Source organism: Oratosquilla oratoria, unplaced genomic scaffold (genome assembly GCF_046742065.1).
Source record: "Oratosquilla oratoria isolate Oo_2021 unplaced genomic scaffold, ASM4674206v1 SCAFFOLD51, whole genome shotgun sequence".
Taxonomy (NCBI): Eukaryota; Metazoa; Arthropoda; class Malacostraca; order Stomatopoda; family Squillidae; genus Oratosquilla; species Oratosquilla oratoria.
In genome coordinates this window covers 1,474,118-1,496,011 of record NW_027467715.1, presented here as the reverse complement: position 1 = coordinate 1,496,011, position 21,894 = coordinate 1,474,118, and the positions used below count along the sequence as shown (strand labels likewise).

Sequence of the window (21,894 nt, the reverse complement as noted above, 5' to 3'; positions counted from 1 at the left end):
ATTATTTCAAACATATATGTGAGTCATGATTCACATTCTCTATGACTGTATTGTATGGAGAGCTATTATGTTTCAAAATGAGTCTTGTACAATGAGGTCATAAGTAGTCATGTGCTGTGGCACTTGCAAAGCTCATCACATTCCTCATTTCCATCCAAAGTGTAGCTCCAAGAAACCTCATCCTCAGCCTTCAGACTAAGTCCAAGATTTCTCACTCTATCACCTTTCATTATTTTTTACCATGTTTTCACATTAGGAGGGCTGACAATAGCCACATTTCCTCTACCACTACTGTAGTAGGGGAGAGAGAGTACTGCCACCAAGTGTTCCCACTTGAATTGTAAAAGGCAACTAAAACTGGACAGAGGGTAGGAATATGCATCCTAAAGGGTAAATTCCTAAAAGAAGTCAAGGCATAAGAGGGTCTGGGAGGAATTTTCCAACCAAAACCCTAAGGTATGGGTCTTTTAATGTGAATGGATATGGTAAAGATGAGAGTAAAAAGGGATTGGTAGTTTGTGAAAAGAAAGATGGATATGATGGCATTGAGTGAAACTAAGTTGAAAGGGAGGGGTGAGTTTGAGTTTGGAAGTGTAGTGGGGAGGATGTTGGGAATGATGAGAGGATGAAGGAGGGAAGGGTGTAGGTGAAATTGGAAAGTGCATATGGGCATGATAGTGAGAAGAGTGTAGAGGAAAGGGAGGCTTTTTGAATATATTTAAATGGGTACATAGAGGGATTAGGGAGAAATGTCAATGTAGTGATATTGGAAGATCTCACTGCTAGAGTAGGAAATGAATCAATAGAGTGGTTCACAAGTGTGGAGTGCTAGGAAAAATTTGTAGTGGAGAGTTGATGGTGATGTGTTTAGAGTTGATGATAGCTAACACAGTGTTTAGGAAGAGAGTCAAGCATAAGTACACATGGAAGAGGGTGGTGGATGGAAGGATTGTTGATAGAGCTTTAATGGACTATATATTGGTATCCAGGAGTAGAGTGGGAATAGTTTTTGAATGTATATGTTTTTAGGGGAAAGAGTGGGAGAATATCATATCATTTTTAGGTGGAAAGTAAGTTGAGAGTGGAGGGTAGATGGAGAAAAAGGAAAAGGGCAGAAGGTGGAGAGGTACTTAGAGTAAACTACTTAAATGAGAAGGGAAAGGAGGACTACAAGAAGTTGAGAGAACAGTGGGAGGAGGTGAAGGATAGAGTAGAGGTAGGAGTGGAGGAGGAATGGTAGTGTTTTAAGTAGGGAGTAAGAAAATGTGTAGAGATGGTGTGTGGAACAAGGAGGATGGGAGGGAATAGAAGGAAGGGTAGTGAGTGGTGGGATAATAAAGCAAAGGAGCATTCACAGAAGGGTTGCAAAAGAGGACAAAAGAAACATATGAGATGTTCAAAGAAAAAAGCGAAGCAAAACATAAAGGAAAGATGTAAAATGGGGGAAGAGTATGACAGAAAATGTTAAAAGTATTAAAATGATGTTTTGGAAGGAAATTAAGAGAGGAAAGGGGTGAATCGAGTAGAGAAGAAAGGGTAAAAGGTGCAGATGGAGAGGTGATAACATAAGTGGCAGTGATAAAAGGAAAATAGGCAGTGTTTTAGGGAGTTACTAAATGTAGAGGAGGATAGGGAGGGAATGGTGGTTGCAATGGGAGGCAGTAAGAAAATGACAGTGATGGATGAGGAATATGGAGGAATAAGAAAAGACGAGATGAGAGCAATTATTAAGATAATGACAGCAGGTAAGGCACCTGGGTTAGATGGGTATCATGCAGAGTTTCTGGAAAAGGGAGGTACAGTGATGGTGGACTGGCTGGTGAGGTTGTTTAATGTTTACTAAAGGAGGGTAGAGTGCCAGAGAACTGGAGGAGTGCCTGTATAGTTCCACTTTACAAGGAAAAAGGGGACAAATGTGGGTGTAGTTATTTCAGAGGGATCAGTTTATTGGGTGCAGTTGGGAAGGTATGGTAGGGTTTTGATTGAAAGGATTAGGAGAGAAACAGAGGGAGTAATTGGTGAGGAGCAGAGTGGGTTTAGGAAAGGTTGGGGATGCATGGATCAGATTTTTGTAGTAAGATAGATATGTGAGAAAGCTTTAGGAAATGTAAGGATTTTTTTTTTTTCCTGTATGGATCTGGAAAAAGCTTATGACTGGGTAAACAGGAAGGCACTGTGGGAGGTTTTGCAGATACAGTCAAACCTTGGTTCTTGAATTCTCTGAACTCGAACAAATCAGTTTTCAAACAAAATTTTTTAGCTGGAAATACCTCTGTATTCGAACAGAATTTTGGTTCTCGAACGACACTGACATGTGGCCACTGATGAAATGTAAACAGTTCTCTGTTGACCGCTGAGCTGAATAGTTGCGCTGTGCTTTCATTATCAATTTTATTGCATTCAGCATTTATTTTTCCTACACTAGCCCTCAGTCATGGCTCCAAAGAAAGCAAAAAGTGATACTGGTCAAGGAAAAAGAAAAGTTGTGAGAAAAACAATCAAAGTGAAGAAAGAAATTATTGCAAAACACAAAAATGGCATTCGTGTATCTGATCTTGCTGTGCAGTACAGTATGGCAAAGTCTACAATTTGCACTATTCTCAAGAATAAAGAAGTGATAAAGTTGGCTGATGTTGCAAAAGGAGTGACCGTCATTAGTAAACAAAGACTGCAAATACTTGAGGAAGTGGAAAAGTTGTTGCTTGTTTATATAAATGAGAAACAGTTAGCAGGTGATAGTATCTCTGAAGCATTTATATGTGAGAAAGCGTTAGCAATTTACGATGATCTAGTAAAGAAAAGCCCTGGTACAAGTGCTGATGATTTTGTATTTAAAGCAAGTCGAGGATGGTTTGAAAAATTTAAGAACAGAAGTGAAATTCACAGTGTAGTTAGGCATGGTGAGGTGGCGAGTTCAAACAAGGAAATGAAGGAAAAATTTGTGGTTGAGTTTGGTGACTTTAAAAAGAAAAGTTTTCTCGCCCAACAGGTGTTTAATGCTGATGAAATCGGATTATTCTGGGGGGAAAACCCAAAAAGAACCTATATCACCAAGGAGGAAAAATTGCTGCCTGTGCACAAGCCAATGAAAGACAGACTCACTCTTCTGCTGTGCAGTAACACAAGTGCTGATTTCAAGCTCAAATCATTGCTAGTGTATCATTCTGATAATCCAAAAGTTTTCAAAAGAAATAATGTTATGAAAAGTAAATTGCCTGTAATGTGGCAAGCTAATACAAAGGGTTGGGTGACAAGACAATTTTTTTTACAGAATGGATTCATGAGGTTTTTACCCCAAGTGTTAGAAAATACTTACAAGAAAAAAAATTGCCATTAAAATGCCTTCCCGTGTTGGATAATGCTCCTGCTCATCCTCCAGGTTTGGAAGATGACTTAGTTGGTGAGTCTGATTTTATTAAGGTCGAATTCCTGCCACCTAACACAACACCTCTAATCCAACCTATGGATCAACAGGTCATAGCTAACTTTAAGAAACATTACGCTAAAGCCGTGTTTCAAAGTTACTAATGATTCAACTTTGAGAGAATTTTGGAAAGACCATTTCAATATCCTGAGTTGTGTTAATCTTATTGATAATGCATAGAACCAAGTGAGTACTAGAACCATGAATTCAGCATGGTGGAACCTTTGGCCAGGCTGCGTACCAGAGAGAGACTTTGAGGGTTTGAAACTGCTGGATCTGCTGCTGCTGTTGAGGACAATGCTCTTGTTGAAAATATTAATTCTATGGCAAAAACATGGGCTTGGAGGTCAACAGTGAAGATATTGAAGAGCTGGTGGAAGACCACAATATGGAGCTTACCACTGAAGAGTTTGTACACCTTCAAAATGAACAGCAAAAGAAATTGGCTGAGGAACAGTCTTCTGAGTAGGAGGAAAGAATTGAAGATATGATGAGTTCTTTATCAAAGAAATTTGTGCTAAATGGGGTGATGTTCAAAATTTTGTAGAAAAATACCACCCAGACACCATGGTAGCACATAGATCAGTGCCAATGTCATGTCGCATTTCAGAAAAATTTTGCAGTGCAGGCAAACAAACAAACAAACAACAAACATTAGAAAGGTTTTTAGTGAAAGAGAAAAGGAAAGAAACCCAAGAGAAAGATTTACCTGAGCCAAAGAGAAGAGAGGAAACACCCAAACAGGAATCACCAGAAGTTTTTATGGAAAGGGATTCCCCTTCTAAGCAATAACTCGCCCCTTTCCCTCCCTCATCTCCATCCACCTATGCCATCACATCACAGCCAAAAGGGTACAGTACATATATTACATAATAACTGTACAGTGTTGCTTTTTCACTAAATTTACTTCTGTTATATTTTTCCATGGCCTTGCTGTGGATGTGCTATGTCTTGCGACACTGCTTCTGACCCAGGGCAGTGGACATGATGCAGGGATGACCCGTCATCCAGGAAGTGCCAAGATAAGAAGGTGGAAGGGAGTGGAGTGTGATAGGGATGGAATTGGTGGGAGTGGTTTTTATGCCTTCCTCCGCGCTCGCATGACCATGATAAGGGGTATACTTACCCGCGAGCCGGGGCGAGCGGCGGAGGCGGAATTGGGGGGGATCCGCGTATGAGGACGGCAGGTCTTCCATCGAGGGATGGGACGCGACGGGGCGGCGTCTCTGGAGGCCAGTGGTCACTCCCGTAGATGGCGGGGCGACAGTGCGCTGGTTGGACAGCGCCAATCCTCGTCGGCGGAAAGGGCGTTTCGGAGCTTCCAATACGGAGGGATGGAGTTGGGTAGGGCGCGGCGGTCGGACGGGAGCCCGGAGGTCACGCAGGTAAGCGGGTGACCGTAGGCGGGGCTTATCCGTGCCGCGGCCCGTAGTCTCCAGAGCGTCCTGTCGGCGTCGGCGGCGGGCGACGGGTCGTCACCGCGAAGCGCCGGTATTGCCGGTGACGGCGTTCCTGACGTGAGGAGGGAGACGAGCATGGTCCGCCATCCACGAGAAGTGGGGCCATCCAAGGGGGCATGGTTTACATTTGGATGCGGCCCAGGTGGCAGCAAGCGTCTCCAGTGGTAGTGGCGTGTCGGGTTTCGGTGTCCGTCGGAAACCATGGGCCACACTGGACGAGGCGGAAGTGCCCGATATATCAGCCTTGCATGCACACTGCGCCGGGGGCGGAATCGAAGGGGTTCCGCGCACGAGGATGGCAGGTCCTCCACCGAGCAGAGAGGGCAGCCCGGCGCTGTAGAGGCGCAACGGATCCGTCTGCCGTACCACTGGCAGGGCGGGATCGAAGGGCGCCAGCACGGGCGGCGGCGACAGAATTCGCCTTACGACAGGCGTGACGATACCTTGCTGTACCATTGAGTCAAGGTCTTCCTTTGCTTGAACATGAAATCCGAACGGTATCGGCCTGGGCGTGTGGGCGGCGAGGGGCGTCGCGTCGCCTTGCAGGTGGGTTCACACGGAGGGGGCGGTGGAGAACCATTGTTTTTCCTTGGGGGACGATGCAGGGGCCATTCTTGGAGACCAGCACGTCACTAAAGTCCCGTAGGAAGTAGTCGCGAGTGGCGGCCGGTGAGCTGTCAATGGACAATGTTAGCTCGACGCACCTGTTTGCGTATGTCATAGCCAGGACAGGCTCCGATAAGTCGAGTGGGACTATGACCAAGCCGAAGGAGAGGAGGGGTGTTCGGACCTTCCCGTGAATCCGTATGGCGGCGCTGCGGTCCCTGTCTCTGACATCGAAGTAGTCCGGAAGCGTTCCATTACAGGGGGTAGATGAGAATGTCGGCCGCGTCGTCGGCACCAAGAGTGGCGTCTGTAGGCTGGCTCCGGATATCTCCAACGTGCCTCGGTGCCGAGTGCCTATCCATGTGATGTCTGCATCTGTGGCAGCACGGCGCGGGCGCTGACAGGTGGCGGAGGGCGGTCGGTCGGAAGCGTCCCGTTCCAGAGGGCATGTGAGATATGTCGGCCGCGTCGTTTGCGCCGAGAGCGGCAGCTGTAGGGCTCTTGATATCTCCGACATGCTTAGGTGCTGAGGGCCTATCACCGTGATGTCCGCACCTGTGTAAGGCAGCATTGCGCGGGAGCTGACAGGTGGCGGAGGGCGATGGGCCGAAAGGCACCAGGGCGGCAGGTGCCAGCCTTCCCGGGAGAAGGCGCGGGGGCGGGGGATGCGTGCGTCTGGCGGGGAACCCTTTGCATGGCGACACTGTGCATGCGTGCAGGTCCTACTGGGCGTCCGAGACGGTCACCATCAGTGCCTCTTGTGGGCGGCAATGGTGTCGCCACCTCCTGCGGTGACGTATTTGCAACGAGGGAGCAGAGGCGGTGATACAGGCTTATACGAGTCAGCTGGGCTCTGCGCGGGTGGCACTCGCGGCAAACGGGGCTAAGCAGGATGAAGGCCTCCTTGTTCGCGTGGCCTGGGCCGCGTGCAGAGTGACGTTCGCGGCTGGTAGGGCGAAGCAGTGGGGTGAAGGCCTCTTTGTTCGCACCACTACGTGCATGAAGGCGCATCACTATCACACGATTTTTCATGGTCCCATGCATGCACACTGTGATTGGCACTGCTATCATGGGCCAGCATGTTCACTGTCGCCTGTTGATCTAGTTCCATCAGTGCTTCGTTCACGTACGCACCACCGATTCACGTATTGTTCCATGTTTCATTGTTGCATGTTGCAAACAATTGCAAGCACTATCCTATTCACTGCACCATGTTTGTCATATGTGTGCAACTGAAACATGGGGGGATGATGTTTGAGTCTTTATTGTGACGTAAACGTACAGGAGAGTGTTGGATGGTGTCTGTATGGGAGACAGGTATAGACTGACATAGGGGCAATGTCATTCTCCTTACGCTACGCATAAGGGAGACGATCCCACGCCTTGGTACACATGTATGAATGAAGGCCTTTTGGCTGTGACAACGATTCCTTGTACTGGAAAGCGTCTGGTGGTTGGGGCACCCTACAACACTATGGTGCAACCCTACAGTGCCCTGCATGTGTCAAATGCCAGGGCACCTTATAGCACTACGCCACAGGGGGGAAGAGGACAGTGCATACTAATCTGCCAAGAGCAAGTCCAGAGTAGAAATGACCCGTTAGGCTTGGGTACACTGCCCCATCAAAGGCCCTTGAAAACCCCTGCCATCTCTTGATCAAAATGCATGACTCTAACTTCTCCTTCATGTGTACACTCCATGTCCAGTTTTTGACAATGACAGATTAGCCTGAATATACATAGGGGGTGGAGAACCCACGATATAAGGTTTTGGAACATAATGAAAATGTGAAATTCTTTTAATTTAAAAAAAGAAAATAATAATAATAATAATAAATTAAGTCACAGTGAGAGGGTTCAGATGCAGTTTTTGTTACAAAATGATAGTTGGGGGGATGGTTAAGTGTCAGGCACTGAAGAGAAGAGGGGAAAGAAAGGGAGTTGTTATATGCAGTGAAGGGGGATGGAGATGAAACATGCTTATGTACATGATGGTATCCTTAAGTGTTCATACACTTGTTATTATTCACTGACATCCCAGATTTTTTTTAACATAAAGAGCACAAAAATTATGACATTACACTACTACCAATTGATATAGAGCATAAAAGAGCATTCCTTCTGGTAGTGTCATTTTTTCATCCATGTACAACCACTACCCCTTTATTCTCATCCTTTGCACTCTCTTTTCTTTGCTCAGTAAGCTTTTCTTTTTGTATCAAGTGCTCCTCCAACCCTGTTTATCCACCTCATTCTTGGTCTTCCTCTCAAGTTCACTCCACCCACTTCTACTTTCCACATTTGTTTTTACTAGTCAATCCTCACTCCCTTTTCATATGCCTAAACCATCTAAGCATCATTTCAGCTGAGATGGGCATAAGGTGGTGTATGCATTGACTCAGGCACCCCTCTTATAAGGGTAATAAGGCCTTTAATCCCTTGAATACGATGATGCCTAAATAGGCGTTGTGAGGCATGAATGAGTATATGAGGATGCCAGTATCAGCTTCCTGATTATATTTATTTTGTAGTTGTATCTGAGTGACCCTCTTATTATGTGAACAGGATCACTTTTTCAGTGGTTACAAACATTCTGGGTGAAAGAGAATGAGTATAAAAGCTGTGACTTTAGTTTTTATAATTGTATTGTGATGCACCATCATACATCAGGCAACTAATGTGTGCACAAATATTTGACATATTGAAGAGGTTAAGAATGTATATACATGTTTGTAATTATTTTTCTCTATATTATGCATATTATAGATACTACTTTCCTTTTGTTACTTAAGAAACAATTTAAACATTGTGGTGTGGAAGTGTCTTTCTAATTGTCTCATTAGTCAATTTATATTCAAAGGTTTCTTAAACTGGCTCTCTGTAACAATGCATAGATCATCTATAACTAGTTCTCATAACTGAGTTAACTTATTTTCTGTGTCTTGGATATCCAACCAATCCTTATTTTGCATCTCTCCTTCTATAGGCAGGCCCAGTACGCCTTTGTCAACCTTTCAAAAGGAAGAGACGTACACTTACACACATTAGCATAGATTCTGCTGTCAAGGGTCTTAAAAGGAATGTGTCTACTGATCAAACAACTCCGTCCACACCCAATACGCCCACAGGTGAGAAACAGGCTAAAAGAGGTAGAATTCATATTTTCTTATTATAATGAATTGTGGCCTCCAGTTCATTGAATGTAATTGGTAAGGTGTATGGGTATTTGTTGATAGAGTATTAGGAGTAAGACATATAGTGATTGCGGAAGAGCAGTGTTGGTTTAGGAAGGGAAAGGGGTGCATAGATCAAGTGTTTATGATAAGATAGATGTACAGTGCTTGACAAAAGTACTGTCTACCCAGGATGAGGCTGACAGTATTTTTGTTGAATCTGGAAAGACCTACAAATTACCTGGTTTCACACCAAAAATTCTTTCCAACTACAGCAAGGAGGGAAGGGGCAGAGCTTATCAGTGAGCCAAGAATCATTCACATCAGTCACTATCTGTGTTACCAAAATGACCAAAACTAAGGATCCGAGTGCAGAAACCATAGTCCAGATAGTTGCCCTCAGGAAATCTGGCTGGCAAATGAAGGAAATTGTCTGCTTAAGGGTTAGAAGAAGCTTCTTCACCTGATGGCAGCTCATGTACCCCAAATTAGTAATACGGCAGTTGATGTTTCTCACTGAACACTCCGAACTGTTCTAGGTTCTTTCCCTTCACTTGTCTGGCTGTTACATGTGGATTGGACGCTAGTTCACATTTCACAATAGTTTTATCCTGATCCCCAGTCTTTTTAGATCTCCCAGACCTCTTGGTGATGGTACGAGTCTGGATGCCTTCTTCACGGGTAAATCTGGCAACCTAGCAGCAAACAGTATGAGTAAACATGCCAACCTGTTCAGCAATACCCTACATTTACTGGCCAAATTTCTTGAGTGCAACTTTCTGGGCTATGGTTTTTGCACTCAGATCTTTAGTATTGCTCATTTTGTTAACACAGGGTGGCTCAGATGTCATGATTGGGTCTGAGAGGGGGCCCTGGACAAAGTGTTCATTGCTCACAACTGCCCTCCTCACCAGCAAGACAATGACTGATATTATTAATTCTTGGCTCGCTGAAAAGCTCTGTCCCCTCTGTCAGATGTGGGAAATATTTCAAAATACACTCACTAAGATGATTCAAACTTACATTCCTTTTAAGGACAGACGTCCCCCAAATTAGGCTCGCCCAAAGTGGCTCGACAAAGAAACTGAAAAAAGTATTGCTAAAAAGAGACAGGCTTATAAGAAATATAAGTGCTCAGGTGCATCTAATGACTATGAAAGTTATGTATCAATACAGATAGATTTAAAAAAGACAATAAGAAAAAGAAAACGACAATACGAAATGAACATCGCTGATAAATCCAAAGAGAATCCCAAAGAATTCTATAGTTACATTAGAGATAAAAAGGTTGTTAGGAATCACATTGGTCCACTATTATCTGCTGACGGTCAACTTGAATATTCAAATGAAGGAATGTGTAATATCTTAAACAATTATTTTAGCTCGGTATTCGTAAACGAAACACCTCAAAGTGAATTCCAAACTGAAACCTGTGAAAAGTCTGAGGTAAACTTACTCACTACGGTAAATATAACAAAAGAATAAATTAAAAGGTGTATAGACAAACTCAAAGTTAATAAAACACCAGGGCCTGATGGTTGGCATCCAAGAATCTTAAAGGAAATGAAAAATGAGATTGTTGTTCCATTAGAAATTATTTTCAAGAAATCCATCATATCCGGAGATGTCCCAAGAGAATGGAAGTTAGCTAATGTTCCTCCCATATTCAAAAAAAGTGACAAAAAGAAACCAAATAACTACAGGCCTATAAGTTTGACATTGTAGGAAAAATAATGGAAACTATCATCAGAGATGCTATCGAACATCATTTAGAAAGTAACCATTTGATAAATGATAGCCAGCATGGTTTCAGATGGAAACGTTCTTGCGTGACTAACTTACTTGAATTCTACAACACAGTTATCTCGAATTATGACAAAAGAAACAATATAGATTTAATATATCTAGACTTTGCAAAAGCTTTTGATACCGTCCCATACGAAAGACTACTTACTAAATTAGCTTTGCATGGAATAAGTGGTAGCCTATTAGGTTGGACTAGTAATTGGTTGAATGGTCGAAAACAGAGAGTTGTTTTAAATGGAAAAACTTCTGGATGGAAAAGTGTTGCAAGTGGAGTTCCTCAGGGTTCCGTTCTTGGGCCACTTCTATTCATAGTATATATAAATGATATAGACCGTGGACTAAAATCTACTGTTTCCAAATTTGCTGATGATACAAAACTGTGCGGAGTGGCAAATGATCACTCAAACCAATTAGATATTCAAGAAGATTTAGATAAATTAATTACAGCAATGGTCTGAAAAGTGGCTAATGAAATTTAACACAAGTAAATGCAAGGTAATGCACATAGGTAAAAATAACAGTAAGTACGATTACAAGTTATTTGGAAATTCGTTAACAAAAGTGGATAGTGAAAAAGATCTCGGCATAATTATCAGTAACGACCTCAAATCATCCAAGCAGTGTATTTCAGCCTCTGAGAAAGCAAATAAGATTCTGGGACTGATTGTGCGATCTTTTGATTTCAAAAGTCCATCACTCATTAACAAGCTATATAAATCGTTAGTTCGTCCACATTTAGAATATGCTGTTTCCGTATGGTCACCGAATCTCATTAAAGACATTGACAGACTGGAAAAAGTACAACGGCGAGCCACAAAACTGATTCCAAATATCAAAAATAAATCATACGAAAATTGACTAAAACACATGAATCTGTTTTCCCTAAAAAAGCGTAGACTCAGAGGTGACTTGATACAGGTCTTTAAGATTTTAAAGGGAATTGACATCAAAAGTGACAAAATTTTCACATTGAATGAGAATCAGACAAGAAACAATGGTCTCAAACTGTCCAGAAATAGATTCAATTTGGAAGTGGGTAGAAACAAATTTGCCAACCGTGTAGTTAATGAATGGAATAAACTTCCTGCACAGGTAGTGCAATGTAGATCAGTTCGAAGCTTTAAGAATCATTTAGATAAATACCTAAGTAAGATGCTGTAATGATTATAATTTATCTTATATTATTTGTTTTTGTTTTGTTATCATTTGTCTGTCTGATTTTCATTTATTATTAGTTATATGTCAATTTACTATTATTTACTATTTGCCTGTTTGTTTATTATCTAACTATACCTATGCATTTATTTATGTATTTTATTTGTTATTTACATTATTATAGTTTTTATTTATTATTTTATTATTAATATGATTTCTTTTTTGCATCCGACCTAGATATGGATCAAAATGTCTCCTGTCGGCATGCTCCGCCTTTGTGATCCTTTGTAACAGAATTCTTGGTGCAAAACCATGCTTCTTGTATGGGTTGTTCTAGATTCGACAAAAGTGCTGTCTACCTTACCTCAGGCAGAGAGTACTTTTGTCAAGCACTGTATGAGAGGCATTTAGCAAACAGTTTGGATGCCACAAATGCAACCACCATGCAGAAAACACAGAGTACCACATCCTACACTGCCCCATTCATGCCATATCCAGACAGCAGCATAAAATCTCTTCTTTGAGTGACTTGTGGGCTAATTCAGTGGTCATTGCTCAAATTGATGTGGTTTTCTTGCTGATGAGACCTGATTGACATCCAGAACTCTTCCATTCATCCTTTTGGGCACCACTACATTGTCCATCAGTGCCCTTTTGACTACCCTCCCACACACCATCCTGGCCTACATATATTTATCCTTTTTAAACACTGTTAGCTATCATCATAACTTCAGTACACATCTCCAATATCTCCCAGCTATAATTCCTTCATGCCACCCCATACCTCCCTGCAATTCCATCTATTAGTCCATCTCCTACTGTAGCATTAAGATCTCCCAACACCATTATATTTACATTTCTCCCAAAATTCTGCTCACTGAGGTCACTGATTCATGTTTTGAAAACAGTCCTGACCTTGTCAAATTTCGAGATTCCAATGTATACACCCATTTCAATAAATCCAAAATGCTTCCCTCTCCCCACTTATTTATCTCACTACCAGTACCATATGCACTTACAAATACCTGTATCTTCCATCCCAATTTCACCTTTACCTACATTATCCTTGATGATAGTTCTCTTCATTTCACCATACACTTACCAGCAGTGCAATTTCTTTCCTCTCTTGCCCACTCACCACTCCTGCCACCTTACCCACCATGCTCCTAAACTCAAACTCCCCTTCCTCTTCAGTTTTGTTTCACTCAGTGTTAACACATCTTTCTTCTCACAAACATTCTATCAATTTCTTTCCTTTTGTTCTCGTCCATACCACATCCACACATATTCAATGACCCAATCAGTAGGGTTCTGGGTGGAGTCCTCTTCCCAGACCTTATGCTTTGACTTTTTGTATGTGAAAAATACAGAGTAGGGTATCCCTAGTCAAAAGATTACAAAGGAGAAGCATACTGATTGGAGAACTTTTGGTCCATAGCTAGGTCACATGCAGCTAAGAAATGAATAAACAAGTAAACCAAACAATTGGCAGGCATATAGCATATTGCTTAGGTATTTATCTGGGAATGGATACAAAGAGGTTGTATGAAGGGGTGATTGGGCCGACTACACTATATGAGGCAGAGATTTGGAATTTCAGAGAGGCAGAGAGAAGGTTAAATGTGTTTGAGAGGAAATGTCTGAAAATGTAGTAGGGGTTACAAAGTTGGATAGAGTGAGAAACAAAGAGGTGAGGAAGAGAGTGGGGATGGAAAAGGAGATGGCAGTATTTGGATGGTTTTGACACATGGAAAGAATGAGGGAAGAAGGGTTATTAAAATATGTATGGAAGGTGGATGGAGTGAACTTGAGGGGATGACCAACAATGAGATTAATGAATGGAGTGAAAGGGGCTTTGAGCAAGAGGGGAAAGTCTATTGAGCAAGGAAGGGAGAAGGCAAGAGATGGGTGCATGGAGAATGGCTGTATATAGCTGATACTGTGATGCAAGTAAGGGAGAGGGAGAAAGGAGTGGTTCTGTGTGAATGATATTTTGACACAGCCCAAAGGGATTTCTTCCTGTCGTCTCTTCTTCTGCATGAGGGGATGGAGGGGGAGGGCCACTGATTAAGTGAAACAGCCTTGCTATGGACGTACTGTGTCTTGCTGCATAGCTTCTGACCCAGGGCAGTGAGTGGGATGCAGGGATGATCCTTCCTCCACAAGGACCTAAGATAAGAGAGAGGAAAGGGTGGTGGATGGGAGTGGAGAGGGTGGGAGTGGGTAAGTGCTTATTGACTTGGCTATCTTGAAGGAAAAACTCCTTGGTATATAGATAATTTATTTCAAATAAATCTTAAGCTTTCAAATCATACTAACTTGCACTGCTTCTGCAAGAAGTTTATTCCATGCATTGATTACACAGTTTGTGAAGTTGTTTCTACCCACTTCAAAATTAAATGTATGTCCTGACAACATGAAACTGTTGTTTCTCATCTGATTCATATTTAGTGTGAACCTTTCATCACTTTTGATATTATCAGTTGCCTTTAAAATTTTGAAGACCTGTATCAAATCTCATTCCATCCCTCTTAGTTACCTTCTATGGCATACATAAGGACACATTGATTGCATTCTTCTGCCCTCCCCACCATCATAGCAAAAGAAAGAAAAAAAATTATGTATTAAATTCTTTTTATTGTAATCTGCCTTACAGTTACACTCCCAATGTCAACCTTGGGGCAGTTAAGTCTAACAGTGCCAGGTCTTGTCCTTGGAGCCAACAGTACAACATCAACAAATCCTGCAGAGCATCAGGTTCAGCAGGCTGCACAGCAGAGTCAGCAGACAGCACAGCATCTAACCTCAGCAGGTGTGAGTGGAGGCTTGGCTTTAGAAACTCCCTCTACACTGCAGCATCTCTCCCTTGAAAAGGCTTGGGAGAAAATGGCTGAGGTATGTTCTGTAACTTTACTTGCTGTGGATGTGCTGTATCTTGCAACACTGCTTCTGACCCAGGGCAGTGGACAAGATGCAGGGATGACCTGTCATCCAGGAGGTGCCAAGATAAGAGGGAGGGTAGAGGGTAGAGGGGAATGGAGTGTGTTAGGGATGGAATGGGAGGGAATGTGCCTTTGTTTTTTTGCTACCTCCCATGTAAGGGGGGAAAAAGCCTTTGGTATATGTATGTATGTTCTGTAACACAAAACATGTAGAGCACACAAAGCAGAAAAAAAAAATGTCACAAGAAAAGGTGGATGAAAGGAGAGTTAAGAATGAATGTAGGCAAAGGTGAAGTGATGTATGAGGAGTGATGATGGTGGCTGGTTGGATGCAAGATTGAAAGGTGAGAGGCTGGAGGAAATGGAGATTGTTGTATTTGGATGTGGAGATGAATTATAGAGTAAAGGAGGCAAGTAAATTTTGTGTGAAATAAAAAGTGTTATGAGAAATGGGTATTTTAGGAGAGTTGTAAAGAGAAGGTTGTATGGAGTGATTGTACTTACTACAGTGTTTGGAGTAAATTTAGAATATAGTGGAGACAGGAAAACATCTGAATGATTTCAGGATGAAGTGTTTGTAGAAATATAGTTGATATATGAATTGAAAGAGTATGAAATATGGAATTACTTTACTCTTTAAATGAAAAGGAAAAGGAGAGGGAGTACAAGAGGAAGCTGAAAGAGGAGTGGGAGGGTGTGAAGGATAGAGTAGAGCTAGGTGTGGAGGAGGAATGGGGATGGTTCAAGGAGGGAGTCACAAAGTGTGCAAAGATGGTGTGTGGAACAAGAAGGACAGGAGGAAATAGAAGAAAGGGTAGTGAATGGTGGGATGAGGAAACAAAGAAGGTTGTAGAAGAGAAGAAGCAAGCTTTCACAGAATGGTTACAAAATAGGACGAGGGAGTCATATGAGAGGTACAAAGAAAAAAGAAAGAAAATTAAAGCAAAAGGTAAAGGAGGCAAAGAGGAGAGCAGATGTGAAATGGGGTAAGAGTATGACAGAAAATTTTGAAAGTAATAAAAAGATGTTTTGGAAAGAAATTAAGAGAGGAAGAGGAGGTGAATCAAGTAGAGAAGAAAAGGTAAAAGGTACAGATGGAGAGATGATAATGGAAGAGAAGGCAGTAAGGGGAAGATGGGCAGAATATTTTAGGGAGTTGGTAAATGTGAAAGAGGATAGGGAGGGAAAGATAGCTGCAGTGGGGAATGACCATGATGAGTGAGGAAAATGGAGGAGAAATAAGGAAAGATGAAGTGAAGGCAGTTGTTAAGATGATGAAAGCAGGTAAGGCACCTGGTCTGGATGGATGCCATGAAGAATGTCTGAAGAAAGGACGTACAGTGATGGTGGACTGGCTGGTGAGGTTATTTAATGTTTGCTGGAGAGAGGGTAGAGTGTCGGAGGACTGAAGGAGTGCCTGTATAGTTCCATTTTACAAGGGAAAGGGGGACAAGTGTGAATGTAGTAGTTTCAGAGGGATTAGCTTGTTAACCCCTTCCATACGGTGCCGCACACGTAGGCGTCATGAGGAGCAAGTGGATTCGCGACGCTGCCATATCGGCGTCTTGATTATATTTATTGTAGTCGCCCCTGTGTTTTTACATTCTTCCAAATGCGCCCTTAATCCCATTCTCTGTGGTTTTCAAAATTCGTGGGTGAAAGAGAGAACGATCGATATAAGCGGCGACTATATTTTATGATGCGAATATTATTTCGTTACGTCGTACGGCTGGCATTGGCTGCTGCCCGCGAGATTTAAGTCCCGTATTGAAGTGGTTAAGTGTAGTTGGGAAGGCTTATGGGAGGATCTTGATTGAGAGGATTAGGAGAGGAACAGAGGGAGTAATTGGTGAGGAACAGTGTGGATTTAAGACGGGTAGAGGTTGTGTAGATCAGATTTTTGTGGTAAGACAGATATGTGAGAAAGCTATAGGAAAGGAGAAGGATGTTTTTTGGGCCTTTATGGACCTGGAAAAGGCTTACGACAGGGTAGACAGAAAGGCACTGTGGGAGGTATTGTGGATATACGGGATAGGAGGAAAGCTTCTGGGAGCTGTCAAGAGTTTTTATGAGAGTAGTAGAGCTTGTGTCAGGATTAGAAATGGAGAGAGTGAGTGGTTCGAGGTAAAGGTGGGACTTCATCAAGGATGCGTTATGTCGCCCTGGCTGTTCAACTTATACATGGATGAGGTGGTGCGAGAGGTAAATGCAAGGGTAGTGGGTCAGGGATTGGAGATGTTTAAAGAAAATGGAGAAAAGTGGGAGGTGAGCCAGCTGTTGTTTGCGGACGACACTGCGCTTGTGGCAGGATCGGAGGAGGGATTGAGGAAGTTGGTGACAGTTTGGGAGAGTGTGTGATAGAAGAAAGCTGAAGATAAATGTGGGTAAAAGTAAGGTGATGAGTTGTACAAGGGGTGAAAGTGGCAGTAGACTGGAAGTGAGCATTAAGGGAGAGCGACTGGAGGAAGTGGATAGTTTTAGATACTTGGGTGCAAATGTGGCAGGAAAAGGTGGAGTGAAGGTGGAGGTAGAATGTAGATTGAGAGAAGCGAGTAAATGCCTTGGTGGATTAAAAAGTGTAATGAGGAATAGACACTTGGGAATGGATGCTAAGAGGATACTATATGAAGGAGTGATTGTGCCAACAGCACTGTATGGGGCAGAAACATGGAACATAAGAGAGGAAGAGAGTAGGAGTTTGAATGTGTTTGAGATGAGGTGTCTGAGAAGTATGATGGGGGTTATTAGGCTGAATAGTGAGAAATGAGGAGGTGAGGAGGAGAACAGGGGTGGAAAAGGGGTTGGGAGATAGGGTTGATGAAAGAGTATTAGGATGGTTTGGACACATGGAAAGAATGAGTGAAGAAAGACTAGTAAAAGAGGTATGGAAGGCAGATGTGGAGGGAGTGAACATGAAGGGGTGTCCTAGGATGAGGTGGATGGATGGGGTGAAGGGGGCTTTGGGGAAGAGGGGAATGTCTGTTGAGGAAGGACAGGAAAGGATAGAAGACAGGGGTGAATGGAGAATGGTTGTATGTGGATGATGTTGTGATGCATGAGGTGGAATGGGCGGGGGAGGGGGGGGAGGTAGTATGTGTGAGCAAATTTTGACGCAGCCCGAAGGGATTTCTCCCCGTTTTCTCCTTTATGCATGGGGGGGGGGGGGGGTCGCCGATTTAATGAAGCAGCCTTGCTGTGGATGTGCTGTGTCTTGTGACACTGCTTCTGACCCAGGGCAGTGGACAAGGTGCAGGGATGACCTGTCATCCAGGAGGTGCTAAGATGAGAGGGAGGGTGGAGGGGTGTGGAGTGTATTCAGGGATGGAATGGGTGGGAATGATTTTATGCCTTTTCCTTTTTGGCTACCTCCCTTGTAAGGGGGAAAAAGCCTTGGTATATGTATGTATGAAATATGGATATAAAGCTGAAAACGAGTGGAAAGAGAGGTGTCAGATAGGGCTCAAAGAATGCTGATGTGGTTTGGGGATATAGGTTGAATGGATGAGGAAAGACTAGCAAAAAGAGTGTGGAAAGCAGAAGTGGATGGTTTGAACTTAATAGGAACAACAAGAATGAAGTGGGACAAAGGGTTGAGATGGAATGAAGGGGACCTTTGGTGCACAAGGAATGTGTAGCAAGCAGGGAATAGGGAGTGCAAAAATTAACAGATGAAGATTATGAATGGATAAAAGGATGATTCAGCCTGAAGGGATGTTCTCATTTACTCCATATAGTCTTTTGAGTGGATAAGGAGGGGGAACACTATGTAATGACTTTGACCCAAACAAGTTGGCAGGGAAAAGGATGACTCTTCATTAATGAGGTTCTGGTATTTAATGCATATCAAGTGAGTGTGTGCTTTAACTTGGCCACTCCTCTTAGAAGGGGGAGAGGGCAATCAACCAGTCAATATCAATCCACTGTTGCCTTGAGTTTCATTAAATGGGAAACCTGTACCCCCACAGTGGCTGGCAGTGGGACTCAAAACTTTCTACAGATCTCTCTGGGAAGAAACTTTGGACTGTTGTCTGTGTTGTATCAGTGTGGGACTGTCTATGTCAACAGCTGAAAATTGTAGGATGGGGAGAATAGTCACTGGTCAGCTCCCCATATGTGAAAAAATTTAGAAAATACAATTGAAATTAATAGAGAGAGACCTCGTGTCTGCCTCTCAGGGATGCACCTCCTGATGGAGGTGACAGGGTTGGTGGGTTTTGAAAATGGGCAGCTTTGTTATCCATCTTACAGGACCACCACATGCAGGTACCAGTCATTATTGTATAAATCCTCATTTGTTTATCTAGATTTAGAATGATTTTCAAGTACATTGTTTATAACCTTTGGTAGTGTAACTTCTGATACTGTGTCATATGTTTTTACTAATAAACTCATTTTTTGCCAGGTTTTAACAGGGTTAGAACAGGGTTTAGCAGGAGCCAGGACATTGCTAGAAGAACTTCGGGAAAGAACACATAGAGAGACACTCCAGTTACAAAGAAATTTACTTCAAGAGAAAGAGGAGGCTGTCAACCAAGCAAAACTTGAGGCACAACTGAAGTATGAACACATGACAACAATTGTTCCCTTTTGTTTCACTTACTGGAAACCCAGAACCTCACACTGGATGGTAACAGTCCTCAGGCCTTCCCATAGATCTCCTAGGGAAGACTCTTTAGACTATTGTCCTCATTGTACTGTATTAGTGTGGGACAGTTTCAGTGACTGGCTTAGAGTAGTAGGAGGGGAGTAGTCACTGGTTGTCAGTGCCCTTTGTGTGAAAAGATGGATGAAATACAGTGGAAGTTCATATATAGAGAGAGAGAGGTTTTGGACCTAATCTAGAGATCAAGTGTCAGCCCCTCAGGGCTGCACCTCCAAGAGGAGGTGAGGGTTTTAACAGGTTATTGAAGATGGTCAGCAGGGAGAATAATTTCATGTCCATCTTGTTGGACCATCACTTGCGGGTAACCATCATTGGTCCTTATTAAAATATGCTTGAATCTATAAAAATATTAGGTAATTTCTTGACTTCCCCTGCAATTCTGATTATTATTATTGTATACTAGAATAATAATGGAATGATAACACTAAAAGAAATATTTTATCTTATATATTTTTTTATACATCCAAAATCTAAGCCTAGTAATGTTGTTGAAATGTTCCTGTTTACCCATAGGTTGAGTGAGAGCTTAGTCTTGCAAGTACGAGGTGATGACCAGTCTGTGCAGCCCATCCTTCTAGATTCCCTTATCTCAAGTGTTCCTCAACTGCGTAATGTCACAAACCTCAGCCACGCTAAGAAAAAGGTAAGAATTAATTGGTCTAAATAGCTGAACTAATTCCATTGATAACTGCATGACACTAATTATGTTGTTAATTCAATCAGTCAGTTGTTGCCTCAAGTTTCTCTAAGTGGAAAATACCCTTTCAGTGGCTGGCAACAGTCCTTCAAACCTCCCACAGATCATTCTGGTAGAAACTTTGGAGTGCTGTCTGTGTTGTGACAATGTCGGACTATTTCTATGTCACTGGCTGAAAGTGGTAGGAAGAGGAGAGCAGTTGTTAGCTCTCCATATGTGAAAAAGTGTAAGAAATAGAATAGAAGTCAACAGATATCATGGGACCAGTCCAGAGACTAAGTGTCAGCCCCACAGGGCTGCACATCCTGAAGGAAGTTGATAGGTTTTGAAAATGGGCAGCTTTGCTGTCCTTCTTGCAAGTTGTGTTTATGAATTAACCACAGGAGAGTAGAAAAAATTACCAGCCACTACTGTACAGGTTAGAGCAGGAAAAATTAGGTTGATATTGATATTTTTATTCTATTAATTTAGAGAATGGATCTTGGTCTTTGGACTAGGCCCAAGATCTCTCCCTGTCAGCTTCCTCCATATCTCGTCCATCTTTTCATGCAAAGAGAACTACAAACCAGTGATTGTTCTCCTTCTACTTTCAGCCAGTGACATTAGTCCCACACTAATACAACACAGACAACAGTCCAAAGTGGGCCCTGAAGAACTTTGCCTGCCACAGTGGGGGTTGCTGGTTGTCTGTGAAACTCTAGACAGCAATTATTAATTATTATCATAATTTTATCTTTCAGTGTGTCAACTGCAACCGTGAGAGTGATCTTGAGTGTGCAGGGTGTAGAGGGAGAACCTACTGTGGTGATTTCTGCCAAAGAAAGGATTGGGCCAACCACCAAGCAGAGTGTGGTAGAACAAGTCCAGATGATGAAACACTTAGTTCTGTAGCACCAGGACCTGGATATATGTTCATATTATCAGACTGATCAATTTAATGTACAAAGTAACATAGTTTTGTTAAACTACTGTAGTTGAGTTAAAGGTTACAAAGTTAAAACTGTTATTCAGTGCCAAATGCAAAAATATCATAACAGAACTCTTGACCCTCCTCACTGCATGACCTCAACTACGTTCCTTTAGACAGTTAAGTTTTAAGTTAGATTTTACTGGTTATATGTACACACGTCATAAAGTCAATATACACCTTGTTTTCTTAATAAAATACTCACCAACTGCCACTTGTGTGGAAGTTTGGGCCCAGGATATAAACCCACTTTGGGAATTGGTGGTGTTTTATGTCATGGGCCAATTCTCAAAGTGGGTTTATGTCTTGGGACCAAATGTCCTTTACTTTTTTTTTTTTTTTTTTTTTCTTAATGATGATGAAAACAGGTAAGGTACCTGGGTTGGATGGATGCCATGCAGAATGTCTAAAGAAAGGACGTACAGTTATGGTGGACTGGCTGGTGAGGTTATTTAAAGTTTGTTTAAGAGAGGGTAGAGTGCCGGAGGACTGCCTGTATAGTTCCGCTTTACAAGGGACATGTGTGAGTGTAGTAGTTTCAGAGGGATCAGCTTGTTGAGTGTAGTTGGGAAGGCTTATGGGAGGATCTTGATTGAGAGGATTAGGAGAGGAACAGAGGGAGTAATTGGTGAGGAACAGTGTGGGTTTAGGACAGGTGGGGGTTGTGTAGATCAGATTTTTGTGGTAAGACAGATATGTGAGAAAGCTATAGGAAAAGGTAAGGATGTTTTTTGGGCTTTTATGGATCTGGAAAAGGCTTACGACAGGGTAGACAGGAAGGCACTGTGGGAGGTACTGCAGATATATGGGATAGGAGAAAAGCTGTTAAGAGCAGTCAAGAATTTTTACGAGAGTAGTAGAGCTTGTGTTAGGATTAGAAATGGAAAGAGTGAATGGTTTGAGGTAAAGGTGGGACTTCATCAGGGATGTGTTATGTCGCCCTGGCTGTTCAATCTTTACATGGATGGGGTGGTGCGAGAGGTAAATGCAAGGGTAGTGGG

At 42.6% G+C, this 21,894-nt stretch overlaps 1 protein-coding gene across 1 annotated transcript in view; it reads left to right on the top strand.

Annotated features, from left to right (window-relative positions):
* Window positions 1-21,403, top strand: part of LOC143023570 (deformed epidermal autoregulatory factor 1 homolog) — a 33,658-nt gene extending 12,255 nt beyond the window's left edge. The window contains exons 6-10 of the mRNA XM_076182158.1: window positions 8,477-8,618; window positions 14,281-14,519; window positions 18,969-19,123; window positions 19,743-19,872; window positions 20,667-21,403. Of these exons, the coding sequence (XP_076038273.1) occupies window positions 8,477-8,618; window positions 14,281-14,519; window positions 18,969-19,123; window positions 19,743-19,872; window positions 20,667-20,855 (855 nt within the window). The 3' untranslated portion in view covers window positions 20,856-21,403. The remainder of the gene's footprint in view (window positions 1-8,476; window positions 8,619-14,280; window positions 14,520-18,968; window positions 19,124-19,742; window positions 19,873-20,666) is intronic.
* The last annotated feature ends 491 nt before the right edge of the window (window positions 21,404-21,894 follow it).